Source organism: Lissotriton helveticus, chromosome 11 (assembly GCF_964261635.1).
Source record: "Lissotriton helveticus chromosome 11, aLisHel1.1, whole genome shotgun sequence".
NCBI lineage: Eukaryota > Metazoa > Chordata > Amphibia > Caudata > Salamandridae > Lissotriton > Lissotriton helveticus.
In genome coordinates, this window is record NC_136072.1 from 439173366 (window position 1) to 439188563 (window position 15198).

At 43.6% G+C, this 15198-nt stretch overlaps 1 protein-coding gene across 7 annotated transcripts in view; it reads left to right on the forward strand.

Moving 5' to 3' along the window:
* DOCK10 (dedicator of cytokinesis 10) overlaps positions 1–15198 on the forward strand; it is a 1735912-nt gene that overhangs the window by 1013436 nt on the left and 707278 nt on the right. For all 7 annotated transcript variants that reach the window (XM_078665953.1, XM_078665951.1, XM_078665949.1 and 4 more), the window contains exon 12: positions 6363–6590. In XM_078665953.1, coding sequence (XP_078522079.1) covers positions 6363–6590 — 228 coding nt within the window. The remainder of the gene's footprint in view (positions 1–6362; positions 6591–15198) is intronic.

Here is a 15198-nt window from a genome sequence, read left to right on the forward strand (position 1 = left end):
CGCCTCACCAGATGTAAACGGTGGCGAGACACAGTGAGTACTACCCTTGAAGCTCGAACAATGTCACGACGCCGCGCTAAAGATGACCCCCTGCTGCCCCTACCTGTGGGGCCTTGACTATTGGTAATTCAGCCACGCACATGGCGCGCAGCCCTGTGTGACTTGCTTCGTGCTGGCTCGCCCCGAACAGACGCATGCATAGCAAGCCAAGACATGATAGCCCAGTATGGCTCCTGCCCAACTATGCCTGATTGCTGAGGCCTGGGGAGGGATGAAGCCTCTCTTGCTGACCGTACTGTTCTAACACTGCAATTGTGCCTAGTATATAGCACCCCCTAGAATTGAAAGGTTACTTATCTCGATTGAGAGTTTGGACGGCGGCATGTTCAGCAACCGACCTTTTGGTATTTTTCACTGATTTGGCCTTTCCTGGTCTGTTATGCTCTTTAATTTAAGCTCCTTTTGCTTCTTTGAGGGTTTCATCCTAATGTCAATGGCGATGTCTTTGGAGATGGAACGTGGGGATATGTGGGGGACCCGGGTGTGGGTACATAAGGTGGGAGAGTGGTGGGAAATGAGCGTGGGGGTCACTTAGAGTAACAAAATGACTGCGATAAAAATATGTACTTGGAACATCAGAGGCATGCACACACCGTCACGCAGGTATCAAATTTACTCCTACCTTAAACGCCACCAGGTCCACATTGCACTCCTACAGGAGACACATTTGAACAAGGCGGAAGTTCAAACACTGCATCGCAGATGGCGCGGACAGCTCTACGCCACAGAATATTCCTCTTACGGGGCACTGTTGTGGGTGAGGCCAGGGACTCCTTTAGCAGTGACATACTCCCACGTGGACACAGAGGGTAGATTTGTGATTGTTCATGGCCGGCTTGATGGGCAGCCAGTAGTTCTGGCCTCCTTATACTCCCCTAACACGGACCGGGGGGGGGGGGTTCGCGCAGCTGTCAGCGAAACTGGCGCCCTGGCATGTCGTCCCTTGGATACTGGGGGGTGATTATAATTGTATTTTAGACGCCACGCTGGACCGCTCCTCCCTACCTCAGGCCGGCACACCAGCGCATGGGGCCATGAAAGCACTCACCAGCTGGGCAGCACAATGGGACTTACATGACGCTTGGCGTACTCGCAATCCCACCTCTAGAGTGTACTCCTAATATTCGGGAGCATATACCTTACATGTACGGTTAGATAGGTACATGGTATCTACCAAGTTACTGCTCCCTATCATAGACACACACTATATGGGCCGCACCCACTCCGACCATAACCCGCATGTCCTAGACATAGCTTGGGAGCGCCCACACCCGCCAGTCCCTACCTGGAGGTTGCAACCAGCCTTACTCCTAGATGCCCCTTTCCGGGATTCCCTTCTTGCACAAACAACACAATACTTTGCAGATAACTCCGGTACGGCATCCTCCCCCCAGATTGAGTGGGACGCCTTTAAAGTTGTGATCAGAGGGCACTGCTTAGGCATGCAGGGATATATACAGAAACAACTGGAGGGGGAATTGAAGCAAGTGGAGACCGACCTGCTCCAACGCGAGCAAGAGGCGGTAGGAGGCGCTGACGGACCATTACTTACAGCTCGCGCGGAGCATGCGCGGTTGCTGGAACGGCTTTGTCACATCAACTAGGCAGCCCACTCGGCACGCACGCATCATCTCAGTGACAAACCTGGGAAATTACTGGCCTGGCTCATTAAACAGGAAGACCACACAGCGCCTGTGTCTGCAATATACACTGCTAGGGACGAGGTGGTGTCCACACAGAACGAAATACACATGGCTTTTACAAGGCACTATCAGGCTTTATATCGATCCCAACTAAGGGTCCCCGCTGCGGACATTACAAACTATCTCTCAGAAATACAGATACCGAGATTGACCGCCACACAGCGAGGAGACCTTGGGGCGCCGCTTACGCCCGAGGAGCTGCGCACCGCCATTTTTGCCTTGTCTAATGGCAAGTCCCCTGTCCCGGACGGGCTACCGGCTGAATTTTTCAAAGCCTGTTCTGATATCCTGATTCCCGAATTGCTAAAGGTGTATGCGGCTGCCGCTGAGGACTCCTCCCTCCCCCCACATTAAACGAAGCCAACCTCATTTCCATCCTAAAACCCAGCAGGGACGGCACGCGCATGGGCTCATACCGGCCGCTAGCCCTGCTAAATACTAATTATAAAATACTCGCTTCTACCCTGGCTCAACGTCTGGCCCCCCTGGTCTCAACCCTCATTCACCCTGATCAGAACGGTTTTGTACCCACGGGCAGCACCTCTTGTAATATCCGCAGACTGTTCAGAGTGCAAGAATATGCCACCCGCCAATGGCCGCGATCGGGGTGCCTTGTGCTGGACCTCGAGAATGCATTTGACTCTGTAGAATAGCCCTATCTCAGAGCAACGCTGGAGAAATATGAACTAGGGGACAATTACATTGACATGGTGAGCTTACTATATCAAAAACTCACCGTGCGGGTGCGTACGGGCAGGCTGCTACCTGACGCAATCCGGGTGCGAAGAGGAACCAGACAGGTTTGCCCCCTGTCCCCATTGCTTTTTTCTATGGCCATAGAACCTCTTGCAGCATTAGGGAGAGTGCAAGGGGAGGAGTGGGGGATCCCATTGGCGGATGGATTGCATGCGGTCTTGTTATACGCGGATGATTTGCTACTATACGTCAGAGACCTGACCTGTATACCGCAGTCCCTATCTGATATCTTCCGGACCTTCGAGACCATGTCGGGACTTAAGGTCAACTGGGCCAAATCAGGAGCGTACTCCTTCAACTCGGACACACAGGAGTGGGATATCCGTATTAATGATGGGAGACTAGCTTGGTACCCTACTACGTTTAGGTATCTTGGGATACACATATATAGGACTCCATCTGACATACTGGAGGGAAACCTGATTCGAGCCATCTCCTCATTGCGCGCACAGATGACCTTCTGGAAGACCCTTCCTCTCAACGTGCCTGGTTGTGTTGCGCTCACGAAGATGATAGTCTTGCCACGGCTACTGTACTATTATGCCAATATCCCAATATATGTTCCAGCCCGCGTGTTCAGAGAATTAGAAACCTCGCTCCGGAACCATATCTGGAACGCTGGGAGACCTCGTGTAGCGCTGACAAAGCTTTATGTGCCCACGGAGGCTGGGGGCCTTGCGGTCCCCAACCTGGAACTATATTATCTGGCAGCACAGCTACAATGGGTGACGGGCTGGCTGAGTGGAAAAATGTAGGCGATACTGCCACAGATGCCACCACCTGGACCCACACACAAATCTGTACATTGTTCCACCCCCTGACCAGGGTCCCTGCCCATCGCAATTACACGTGGCGATGGCTCGCAGATGTTCACTGCGCAGCCTGAAACTAACTCGAGAGGTGAGGCCTTATGCCCCAACGCCCCCTCTGCTGGGCACCCCCAGAGAGGGCGGAGTGGTAACGGAGGCTGAGTTGGAGAGATGGGTGCAGGCTGGAGTGGAAACATTGGGAGATTTATATGCGGACGGCATCCTGCCCCCCTTTGAAGAGCTAGTCGGAGATACAGGCCTACCAGCCAGACAGTTTCTCCTCCATGCGTCTATAATACGCACATTTACGGACCCCTGGGGAGACATATCCGAGGAGCTGCAAACGCACCACTTCATGCAATACTTCCATGTTATGGGCAATGGTTCCCACATAGTCCACTGGCTGGCGCAGGCCCTCCTGATGCACACACAACATCCCACCCAACAGCTGCGGGACAAATGGGCGGCAGATAGAGGAAGGGAATGGACGGACAAAGAATGGGCAGTGGTGCTAGCTAGCCCTGTTAATGTCCCACGTAACTCCCGCTTCAAGATCATACAATTTTATATCCTGCACTGCGCATACCTATCGCCAGATAAGATCAACAGATACTTTTCGATGGCTACTTCTGGGTGTCCAAGATGCTCCCTGGTTGGAGCGGAACTCCTGCATATGCTCTGGACATGTCCCACTATACAAGCATACTGGGACTCGGTGACAACCCTGCTGACACGGAGCGTTGACGCAGAATTGCCACACACATGGGAGGCCTGTATCCTGGGGTTGTACAAGAGGACTAGGCTCAATAGAGTGCCGGCTAGGTTCTGGGACCTGGGGCTCGTCACGGCCAAACGCTTGCTCACCAAACGCTGGAAAAAGAGCGAACCCCCACATGCCAAATACTGGTATGCCTCCTTTGCTAACTGGGCGAGAGCGGAAAGCGCCACATTCCACCGGGAGGAGACAGCGGGCCTCAGAAAATTCCCCATTGCACAACTCTGGGATAATACCTTGAAATCCTTCCAGCAGGCAAGCTTGGACCAGGGAATCACCTAGATGAGGCCATTTATTTGAGCCGGCCCTGGACGCTGGTAGAGGCGGAAAACCTCACGCCTACATTGCCACCCCCTCATTTTGAATATGGTGGGAGATGCGACATATGCCCATTCAGGGAGGGGTCGCTGCAGACCTGTAATGCGATAACCGCTCAGAACCCCCGTGCTCCTGACACCGGTACCATAGTGCTTGTTAGACGCTGCTAAGCAACTCCCCCCCCCCCCTCCTGAAAGGAACCCATGCCCCACAGGACATTTACCGCCCAATATCTTCAACACGGACCCGAAAGTTTACCTCCACACGCACACATTGACACTCTCCACGACCCATTAGCCATGTAACCTCACCCTATTCTCCTCATTCTATTATTTTCGATTTTCTGTCTCCCCTCCCACCACCTCATACTGTTGGAGAAATTTTTTCTCCTCCCCATTTTGTCTCATCCCATTTCATCTCTTACCCATTGGTTAAGTTACAGTGTCCTGGTAGTTTTATCACCGGCACGATTGCTACAAAATTGTGTATATTGTATTGGTTGCCGATAACCATCTGGCCCTCAGCTCTCCTGATACCGCAATACACTGAGTGACTTATCACACACTGACTGTCGGGAGAGGTACAGGGAAGGCGAGCAATTGCCAGAAAGTGCCGCCTCACATCACACCTCACCCCCATACCCCAGACCGTACCACTATCGATACCGAGCGACATCACATCCTCTACAGCCCACATTTCTACACATATTGTTCCATCAACTTTACTGCAAGAAATGTGATACATAATCAATACCCTGCTGTGTGTTATCGCTGTACTATATTGTCGCTGCGTAATTATATGGAATAAGTGTGCCTTTTCCTTTTGCTCACTGCATAAATGTATCCTGAATATAAATGCTGAAAAACTAATAAAATATATTCAAACAAAAAAAAATGGAAAACGTTTATTGCTTTTCTGAAATAAAGTATTTTTTTAAATTGAATTCCTTCTAATACACCTCCTTGTAAAGGGTATAGGGCACTTTTGTGTATGTACATATATGCAGGGAAATGTATTGGTAAACGTATTTGTGCTTGTGTCTTTACATTGAAACCACTGTTTGCTTTTTCAAAATTACAGTACAAGGTGAGGAAATGTGTTAAACCAGCTGCATGTGAAAATAACATCATTTCGTCCTCTTTGCTGGGTAACTGCACACGCAGGTTGGGGATGTGCTCAATATAGAAGTAAAACAAAAATCGGACTGGGCATCTATGTGAAGGATGTGGTCAGGGCATGAGTTTTCTCAGCGGGCCCACCCAGATGCAATTTCCCTTTGTATTACGTCTAAAAATGAGCCGATTCTCAGTATCTGGACATGCAGCAAACTGACCGCCCCCAGAGGGTGTTGCACAGTTGTGGCCACATATGTTAACTTTAGGAGGTGGGGAGGTGCTATTTTGCACCCGGGTGCTCCATGGACGCCATATTAAATACTACAAAAGTGTTTTATTTTGCTCCATTTCTTTTTGCACAAGACCATGCAGTCGTGCACCAGATTTTTAAAAAAATATTTTGCATATGTGACAAATTACAAATGACGATTTTTGGCTGCCCCAACAGAGCATACTGTTTCAATGTTTGGTACAATATTTAGTAGCACCCCGTGTCCTCTATGACCATTTGGGCAGTGTATGTAAGCCAGCCCATTCACCCTCAAATGTGAATATTATTAAACCTAAGTCCACATTACTTTATAAAAAAGGAATATTGAAAACCAGTAAGTGAAAAAAGAACTATGTCTGAAAATGTACTTAAATACATATCCCAGAATAGTATGTGCTGCATAATAATGAAAATGCGACTATTAACAGAAAAAGATACAAGTCACAAGAAATGATGTCTCTCTACCACTGAGTAATATGAGAGGCACAATAACAAAGCCAATGTTGATCTGCTATGTTTACTTATAAGTACCAACATATCTAATTTTCATTATAGATCGAGCCATTCTTTGTGAGTCTTGCTCTCTTCGACATCAAGGACAACAGGAAAATATCAGCAGATTTCCATGTGGATGTGAACCACCCTTTAGTTAGGCAGATGATTTCAGGATCCTCAACCTTACAGGAAAATGGCGCTTTATTGCCTGGAGTTGTCAATGGAAAGCAAGTGGAAGAGCCACAGGTGAAAGGATTTCCAGAATCATGGTTGGAGTACCCAAAGCAGGTGAAGTAATTTCATGAGTTCAAGATTTACTGTTAGTCTATGTGATAAACAGATGAACCTCCATATAATTGAACTGTGGGTCTTTAAGCCAATTGGTGGAGGGGGTGGGCAAAGGAGAGCTGCTTACACTGTTCAAGATATAGTGTGTGTATGTGCACCTATGTATATGACTGATATGTGCCAGTTAGACATAATTGATGCTGGTAAGTGATAACCCAACTCCAGGATGTTGTACATGCATCATAGAATCAAGGTTGAATGGATCACAATATTGGAACACCATATATTAAAAACACCTGAGGATTGCACAAGTTGCAAAACTATTATACGTTATTGCTCAACATATTTTGTGTGAGATAGGTCATAGGCTAAGTTTCCTGCAGGGCAGGTAAGGATATAGCAGTACTTTGGATTGAGGTATAAAAGATAGCGCACTTTGCCTCCAGGTTATTGTTGCAGAAGTCAACTTGACTTGGAATTGTTCTAGTCTATTTGGATTAAGGTATTCTGGTTATTTGTGGTCATGCATTAACATTATGTTCATTTATTGATATGTCCTGTGTCTTTAGGTTGCAGTTTAGTTGATTTTATATGCTGAGGATATAATATTGCTTTTGCTTATTTTAGGTTGTGTACCTCAGAGCTTATGTAGGTAGGCCACAACTGTTTGCTTTTTTGGGAATAATGAACAGACATCTGACATTGTTTTCCTCGTTTTTCCCATTGTGTATTTCCTCCCTCCCCCTCCTCCTCCCCCTGTGACTCTTTGATTTAAGTGATGTAACTATTTAACCTGTAACTCGCTGTTACTCATGTAAAACGCCTCGATACCTCCGGGTCTAGCCATCGCTATATAAAACTTTTCAAATAAATATTTTATGGTTTTAATTGGAAATCAGATGACTAGCTTGCTCCCCATCCGGACTTGGTTGGACTTATACAGAGGTAAAAACAATTGGGGCTTTACAAGCCTCTTGCGCCACCCTTACGACAATTTTCCCATGTTAAAAATGACGCAAAAGTGGCACAAGGGGCTTGTAAATCTGCCCCTCTGTTTACCGGCGTCATGATATGCGCTCTGCGCTGTTACTTTGCGACCTCGAGTTTTACATGCTGGAATGGGGGTAGGGACTAATGTGCTGTTTCAGTTTTATTTAATGTGATGTGTTCTCTACGCTTAGAGAACGTCCCTCCTGGCGCAGCTGCGGAAGAATCGCGTGAGCGATATTTTAAATCTGATTCCAATATAAATCAACAGTTTGAAAATGGTGATGTCAATTGTTTCAAATCTTTATTCATTCCATAAAGATAGGTGAGCTTCTTTTAGCTAGCAAAGTCATCTTTTGCAGTATGCTAACAAAGTTAAAGCATGATCCCAATGCATTTCGGGCTTAACATTAGCCCTTCATCAGGGGCATTCGAAACGCAAAGAACATGAAAAATATTCATTGAGGGGTAACGTTCTCTAGAGGTTATTCTATTCGTGTGTTAATGAGCGTTATCTTGCGAAAGTGCCAGAGACAACTAATCTACGAGTGTACAGTGAGGTGGATTAGAAGGTGTGCCGCAAACTACTCTGAAATCATGCAACGATTTAAAAGCATTTAAACGTACGTCTTTGTCAATCGTGCATTTTCTCACACGCGATAACGTGATAATCAGTGATATGGGTACCGGCATTTACAAACAAAGAAGGTGCCGAAAACAGTGTACGCAAACGGCTTATGTGTAAAGGTGCACGCCATTTAGGCGAGAAAAGTTTTTTTTAAAAGAACACAAAAGCGTGCCTGATTAAATGTGAATGCGTGCCATAAATCGAAATATTATGCAAGTTAAATCCAGCGGTTAGGCGTGAGCTTACAGCTTCTGTTCAGTTGCTTGAGATAAACTGATTGTTTCAGTTTTATGGCAGACTAGTAAGCTCATAATTCCCCTTTCTGACTTGTTTTTGCCATGCTAATTTTGCCAGACAATACCTGGAGGGATTTGTTTGGTGAAATAGCCTGAGTTCACAGGTAATTTGGCCGCACTCGGAATCCTTATATTTAGTATCACAAATCAAAGTGACTTTTTGGTTTGATGAACGTTTTCTAAAAAGTTATGAACACAGCTTGATAGTAAATCAAAGACAAAGAAGACAACAAAACCTCCACTGAGAAGAAATATTATTTCTTTTTTGGAAGTTTGACAGAAAACATTGCTCCTTATGTAGATTGATTTGATCTCCCTTTTGTTCTGAATCTGACATCATTTGTCAAAGATACAAAATATGTATTAGCCAAAAAAGAGGAAATCTCTCAGGGCCCTACTTTATTACAACAGAAATCCCTTCTGAGCTGTTCACGAAGAGTGCTTTTCATGGACTTACTCTACAGTCATGAAATCTCTAGGTTACATGAGAAATGAATGTATTCAATAACTAAACTCAAAGTAAAATACCTGATGATTCCAGTAACACAACTCATGGGGTTTTAACTCAGTGAAGTACACATTGTGTAAACAGTTTTCACTCAGTAAAATAATGGCGGTCCGAAGCATGCTCAGGTATAGCAGGGTATTCCCGGACGTGGGTCCCTTGCTCACTTTGCCACTGGATTCAAGCTATCCTGGCTGATTAGGGGTGTTAACCTGAAACTGGTCCCACAATGCTTGTTTCCGGTCCAGGGAAGACCTGGTTTGGCAGTTCGGGCTGGACTGTTCCCATGATGCACAGGGTCAAGACGGATTTTCATATAGCTGGATCTCAACTGAGGTGGCGAAGTGAGCTAAAGAACGATGATGGATTCAACCCAGATCTATGACTGGGGGTGAGCGTCTGAAAAGTTTCAGCTCTCTATCCATCATATTGTAGTGTTTGCTTTGTGCCGTAGCATGATTACATTGAAAGCAACAGCCACAGCCCGTGCAGGTAAGAGTGGTGGGGCCGGTATGGGGGGAATTTCGAGGGACAATGACGAGGGAAAATTAATTCTTTATTTAATTTTCCCTCATCATCCTCCGTCGAAATCCCACCCAGACTGCCCCACCGCTCTTACCTGCATTGGCCGCGACTCAAAGCCAAGCAGTGAAATATTTACAATACTTTGCATACAATAGGTGAAAACCACAAAAATATGTTGTAATAATCCAGGGAACATGTTAAAATTCAAGAAGCTTTATTCAGCAGCACAGCATCTGTAAGCAGCTTCAGAGTCCAGGTACAACTGACTCAAAGATGCAGAATGCATAACCAGGAAAGTTCTGAGAACTAGAACACCATGATCCAGGTCTCATGCCATTAAAGGGGAAGGAATAAAAGGTAAGATATATAGTGCAGGATGTAACACATCTCCCCCACAAAATGGAAATCAAGGAAATAACATATATACAAAATCATAATTAAACAAGAAAAGTAACATATTATACATAGTCCCGTAAGGACATGGGTCTCTTACGAATACGGGAATCTTCCCTGATTCTACAGGCAATAGTATCAGGAAAAGGCCTAGAACACTGGTCTGGTATAGAATTGGAACAACTTTGAGGAAAAGAATGAGTATTCGCACCAAACTGGATAGGACACTTTGCAACCTTGCTTACATTCCAGACCTTACCATCTTGCGTGATAACAGAGTTTTTTAAAACATTCTTAACTTGAACAGGTCTACCATATTTGCTCACACCCTTGCTAACAAAAGAAGGTTTCAGAATTTTGACCCAATCTCCCACAGCCAAACCATGCTCTCTTGCCTTCCACCTCTTATTATACCACACAGCAGATTTATTCTGTTTAGAAGCAACTCTGTCCACAATAAGCTTGACATCCACAACATCCTCACAAAAAGCCTTACACTTCTCCTTGAACCACCACGGACAAATAACAGAAGCTGGATCTCTTCCCTTAAGCAACTTGAATGGACTAACCTCTGTGGTTGTGTGTGGAGTTATGCGGTAATGCCAAAGTTTCTCTCTGAGGATATTCAACCAATTTCCCTTTTCCTTAATGGCATCCATAATAAAGTTCTTTAACACACGGTTGAACCGCTCGACTTGACCTTTCTCATGCGGTTCTTAAAGAGAAGTCCTAACATGTTTAATGTTACAAGACTGTAAAAATGACTGCATTTTTGATGAGACTAATTGTACTCCATTGTCTGACACCAACACAGAAGGACAACCTTCTCTAGAAAATACTTCCTGAAAGAACAAAATTATTACCTCAGAAGTGATCTTTGACACAAATTTTACTTCTGGCCATTTCGAATGGTAATCAATAATTACAAGAGCAAAACGAGAAGACTCAGGTAAAATACTAAATGGACCAGAAATATCGAAAGCAATTTTGTTCCACGGAACTTCAGGCCACACTACTGACTTAAGGGGTGGAACAACAACTTTTAACATCTTGTCTTTGTCACAACACTCACTGCATTCCCTAACCACACGATCTACAAATCTGTCCAAACCAGGCCACCAAAAATTCAACCTAATAAGACGCTTCATGGCAGAGATCCCAGGATGGGTTTTGTGCGCCAACTTGAGTATTAACTCCTGAACACCAACCGGTGGAACACACTTGTCACCTTTAAAAACCAAATTACCTTCGCAGAACAACTCATCAGCAACATTAAAAAACGGCACAATATCTTCTCTGATATTCGCTTTGTTGGGCCAACCTTCCAACAAGTATTTCCTCAATGTGATTAACTTATCATCTTCTTCCTGACACTTGAACCAAAACTGTTCAGTAATCTCTTGATACTGAGTATCAACAAAATCTTGCAAACTAGACACAAAGTCTACATCTTTACACCCACTTACACTGTCAACCAAACTAAGACAAGGAAGACGTGATAGGCAATCAGCCGTAACAATTTTCTTTCCAGGTATATATTCTACCGTAAAGCTATATTCCTGCAACTTAGATGTCAAACGTGCAATCCTCGCTGTAGAATTCCATCCTCCTCCCACTGATAGAATATGAACAAGGGGCTTATGATCCGTTCTAAAAATGAATTTACTACCCCAAATGTAGATTCTATAATGTTCTATAGCCCACACACATGACAGTAACTCTCGCTCAATGACCGCATACCTGCGCTCTGTCTCACTCAGCGTTCTGGATGAGAAAGCCACATTCCACTCTGACACACCATCTGTTTGGGAAAGCACACATCCCAAACCGTACAAACTTGCATCCGTGGTAATTATACATTTTTTTCCCATCCTGAAGGGTCTTAAAGTAGGAGAATTGACAATGTCCTTTTTGATCTCAGAAAAAGCCTTTTCTTGCTCTGTGTCCCAAACAAATTCATTCTTTTGTCTCAAAAGTTTCCTCAAAGGCTCCATTTTAGTAGCAAAATTAGCAACAAATTTGCTGTAGTACTCACACATGCCCGAAAAGGACAGGAGCTGTTCTTTAGTACTAGGAGCTGGGGCATTAAGAATGGCTTCCACATTCGATTTCTTTGGAACCAAACCTTCCCCTGAAAGAGTATGCCCCAAATACTCCACTGACTTTCTAAACAAATTGCATTTATGTGCTTTAAGAGTGAGACCATAGTTTTGCAATCTGGAACACACTTCATTAAGATGAACAGAATGTTCAGCACTATTTTTAGAAAAAATCAGAATATCATCCTGAAAGCACTTAACATATGAATCAAGGTCTCTAAAAATTTGAAACATCACACGCTGGAAGACAGAAGCGGCAGAAACCAACCCCAAATGGCATTCTTCTGTACTGGAAGAGACCCATGGGTGTAATAAAGGCAGTACATTTTTTAGATTCTTCTGTCAACTCTATTTGATGGTACGCTGACCTAAGGTCCAGGGTGGAAAAAATCTGCGCACCATCAAAAAGTGAAACCAATTCATTTATATTGGGAAGCGGATGACAATCTATAACAATGTTTGAATTGAGAGCCCTCAAATCAATACAGACTCTCAACTTTTGATCAGGTTTTCGTACGAGAACTATGGGTGAAACCCATTCAGATGACTCCATGGGTTCAATGATATTATCCTTCAACAGATCATCTAGCATATCTTTTAATTCAGATCTAACATTGAGAGGTACACCTCTCAATTTCTGCTTCACAGGAATGGCACCCTCCTTTAAAACAATTTTGTGTGCAAAGCCTTTCAATTTTCCTAGTTGATCGCAAAAAACTTTGTTAAATTTTTTTTCTCCAAAAAGAGGTAACATCCTTTACTCCTTCACTAATACTATTAACCATCTCCTGATCACTACAAAGCTCAATGGGATCCTTAGCTCGTGGATTCAATTTGATACCAAGTTCCCATTGATCTTGCCATCCAAGAACATTTACTCCCTTGAAAGCTATGTACAATTTGATATAGGCAAATCTACCTCTGAAAGTTAAAGGCACATTTAAAAATCCCTCAATAGAAATATTGCCTCCATTAAAACTCTCAGCTAAAATATCAGATGGTTGTAATTTAGAAAAATCACACACCTCATGTAGCTTCTCATCGAAGTATTGTTTGGTGATAATGGTCCATGGGGACCCAGAATCTACCATCAATTCAACATCAATTCCCAAAATGTCAAAGATGCATTTAGGTGACTTCTTACTAGTCAAAACAATAGTACCACTTTGTAAGATGGAAACAACATAACCTTTTGTAACTTCTTGTGATGTGGTATCAGAATTGTTAACTGAAGACACTTTGACAGGAGTGGGATAATTAGAGACAGAACGTGATTGTACTGTTCGTCCCTTTGTATTAAAACGTTTTTCTCTGCAGACATTACCAAAGTGTCCCATTTTGCCACATATACTGCAAGTTCTATTAATGGCAGGACATCCTGGAAAAGAAGCGAAATGTGACTTATTGCCACATCTAAAACAGGAAAATGAACTGCCGTTAATATCAGGTTTCTTGTAATTACCACTTGACCAATTTTTAGTACCAGTATATGTGGTAGTAACATTATTTCCTTCATTCCTGGGCTTAACTAAGCACACTTCTTCCTCAACATTAGTTTTGTTGCTATTGGCACTTTGTTTATCTACAATATCCATCCACTTTTCAGACATTTCTGTTGACTTAGCAATAGTAATACTTTCTTCCAAGCTGGGATCACCTAAGCACCATAATTTATCTTGGACCTTCTTATTCTTAACATGAACAATAATTTGGTCACGTATCATCTCATCAGCCATTATACCAAAATTACAGCGTAAAGTTAGCGCTCTCAAAGAAGTAAGAAAATCATCAAATGATTCATCCTGTTTCTGTGCCCTGGTATAACATTTGAAACGATTAAGGGCAATATTAGCAGTAGGTTTAAATCTTTTTTCCAGTCTCGCAAGTGCTTCAGAGTAAACATTAAGATTATTACCACTTCCAGAAGGTAGCACAACCAGAGGCAAAGTTCTAAAAATTTCTTGCCCTTCTGAGCCTAAACAATGTAATAAAATACTTTTTTTTCTCTCTGCTCCCATTCGCTCTCCATCAATAGCCTTCATATAATTGAAAAACTCTTCCTTCCATCTTGCCCAAGGCAAGGGAGGATCACCCTTAACTTGTAAAAATTTTGCAGGAGGGTCAAATTGCATTTTAAATAACACCAATGACAGTAATATTGATATATATAAAATGAAACTTCCTAAAATGCACTGTAAAGAAAATGTGGCCAAATATAAAATATTATGGTAAACACACAATAAAACAATATAGCAAGCACACTATAAAATGTATAGTCACACATTAACAGTAGTCACTGTATCAATGGAAATTGAAATTCCTCCATGTGATGTTAAGAGAAAGTACCTTCGAATGATAACACAACATAAAATGCAATCTTTTCGCGTACTTAAAAGATTGCATTTTATGTTGCGTTATCATTCATGTTGTGTATTGTTATTTCTCTTCACTACAGGAATCTTTTCGCTACAGAACAGTGTCTGTAAGTACGCCGGCACTGTCTCCTTTTATTCTTTTATTGCACACCTTAGCGCGTGTGTAAAAATTCACTATCACGTGGCCACATTTTTGCCACTCACCTCCACCTTTGTTCCTGACGAAAGCCCCAGTAATCACCTTGAGGGGGCCGAAACATGTAGACCGCATCACGACAGACAACTAACTGGATATTTTTTCCAAGAATTAGTTGTATCACATATTTTAAAACAATACCCTGGGCCACAATAATAAAATACTAGGTAAGGATTCCCAGAGGTATTGTTTAATATAATTCACCTTCACTCACATCACACTGTTGCACCACACCCGCTCCGCTGTAGTCAGGCGTTGAAGCACAACCAGGTGGCACTCGGCCGCCTGGTTGGGACCCCGATAATCAAGCATGACACCAACCAGGTTGGTGTGTGAGGGGTCTTTTAACAACACCCTATGTGCCCAACATTCAGGCAACCATCAGAGGTGACGATTTACGACATGTGGTAGATAATTATCCAACCACTGCAACCTCACATAAAGAAACCAAAGTTTTTTTTATTTGCTATATTACTCTTCCAGCACCCCATCTCTCTTAAGGCAAAGTAAAACCCATGGAGAGCTGCTTTGCGTGGAAAGAAACTGTATTACATAAAATGTTTCAATTAAAAAAGTAAAGTTAATCACATAAAGATTCAAAGAA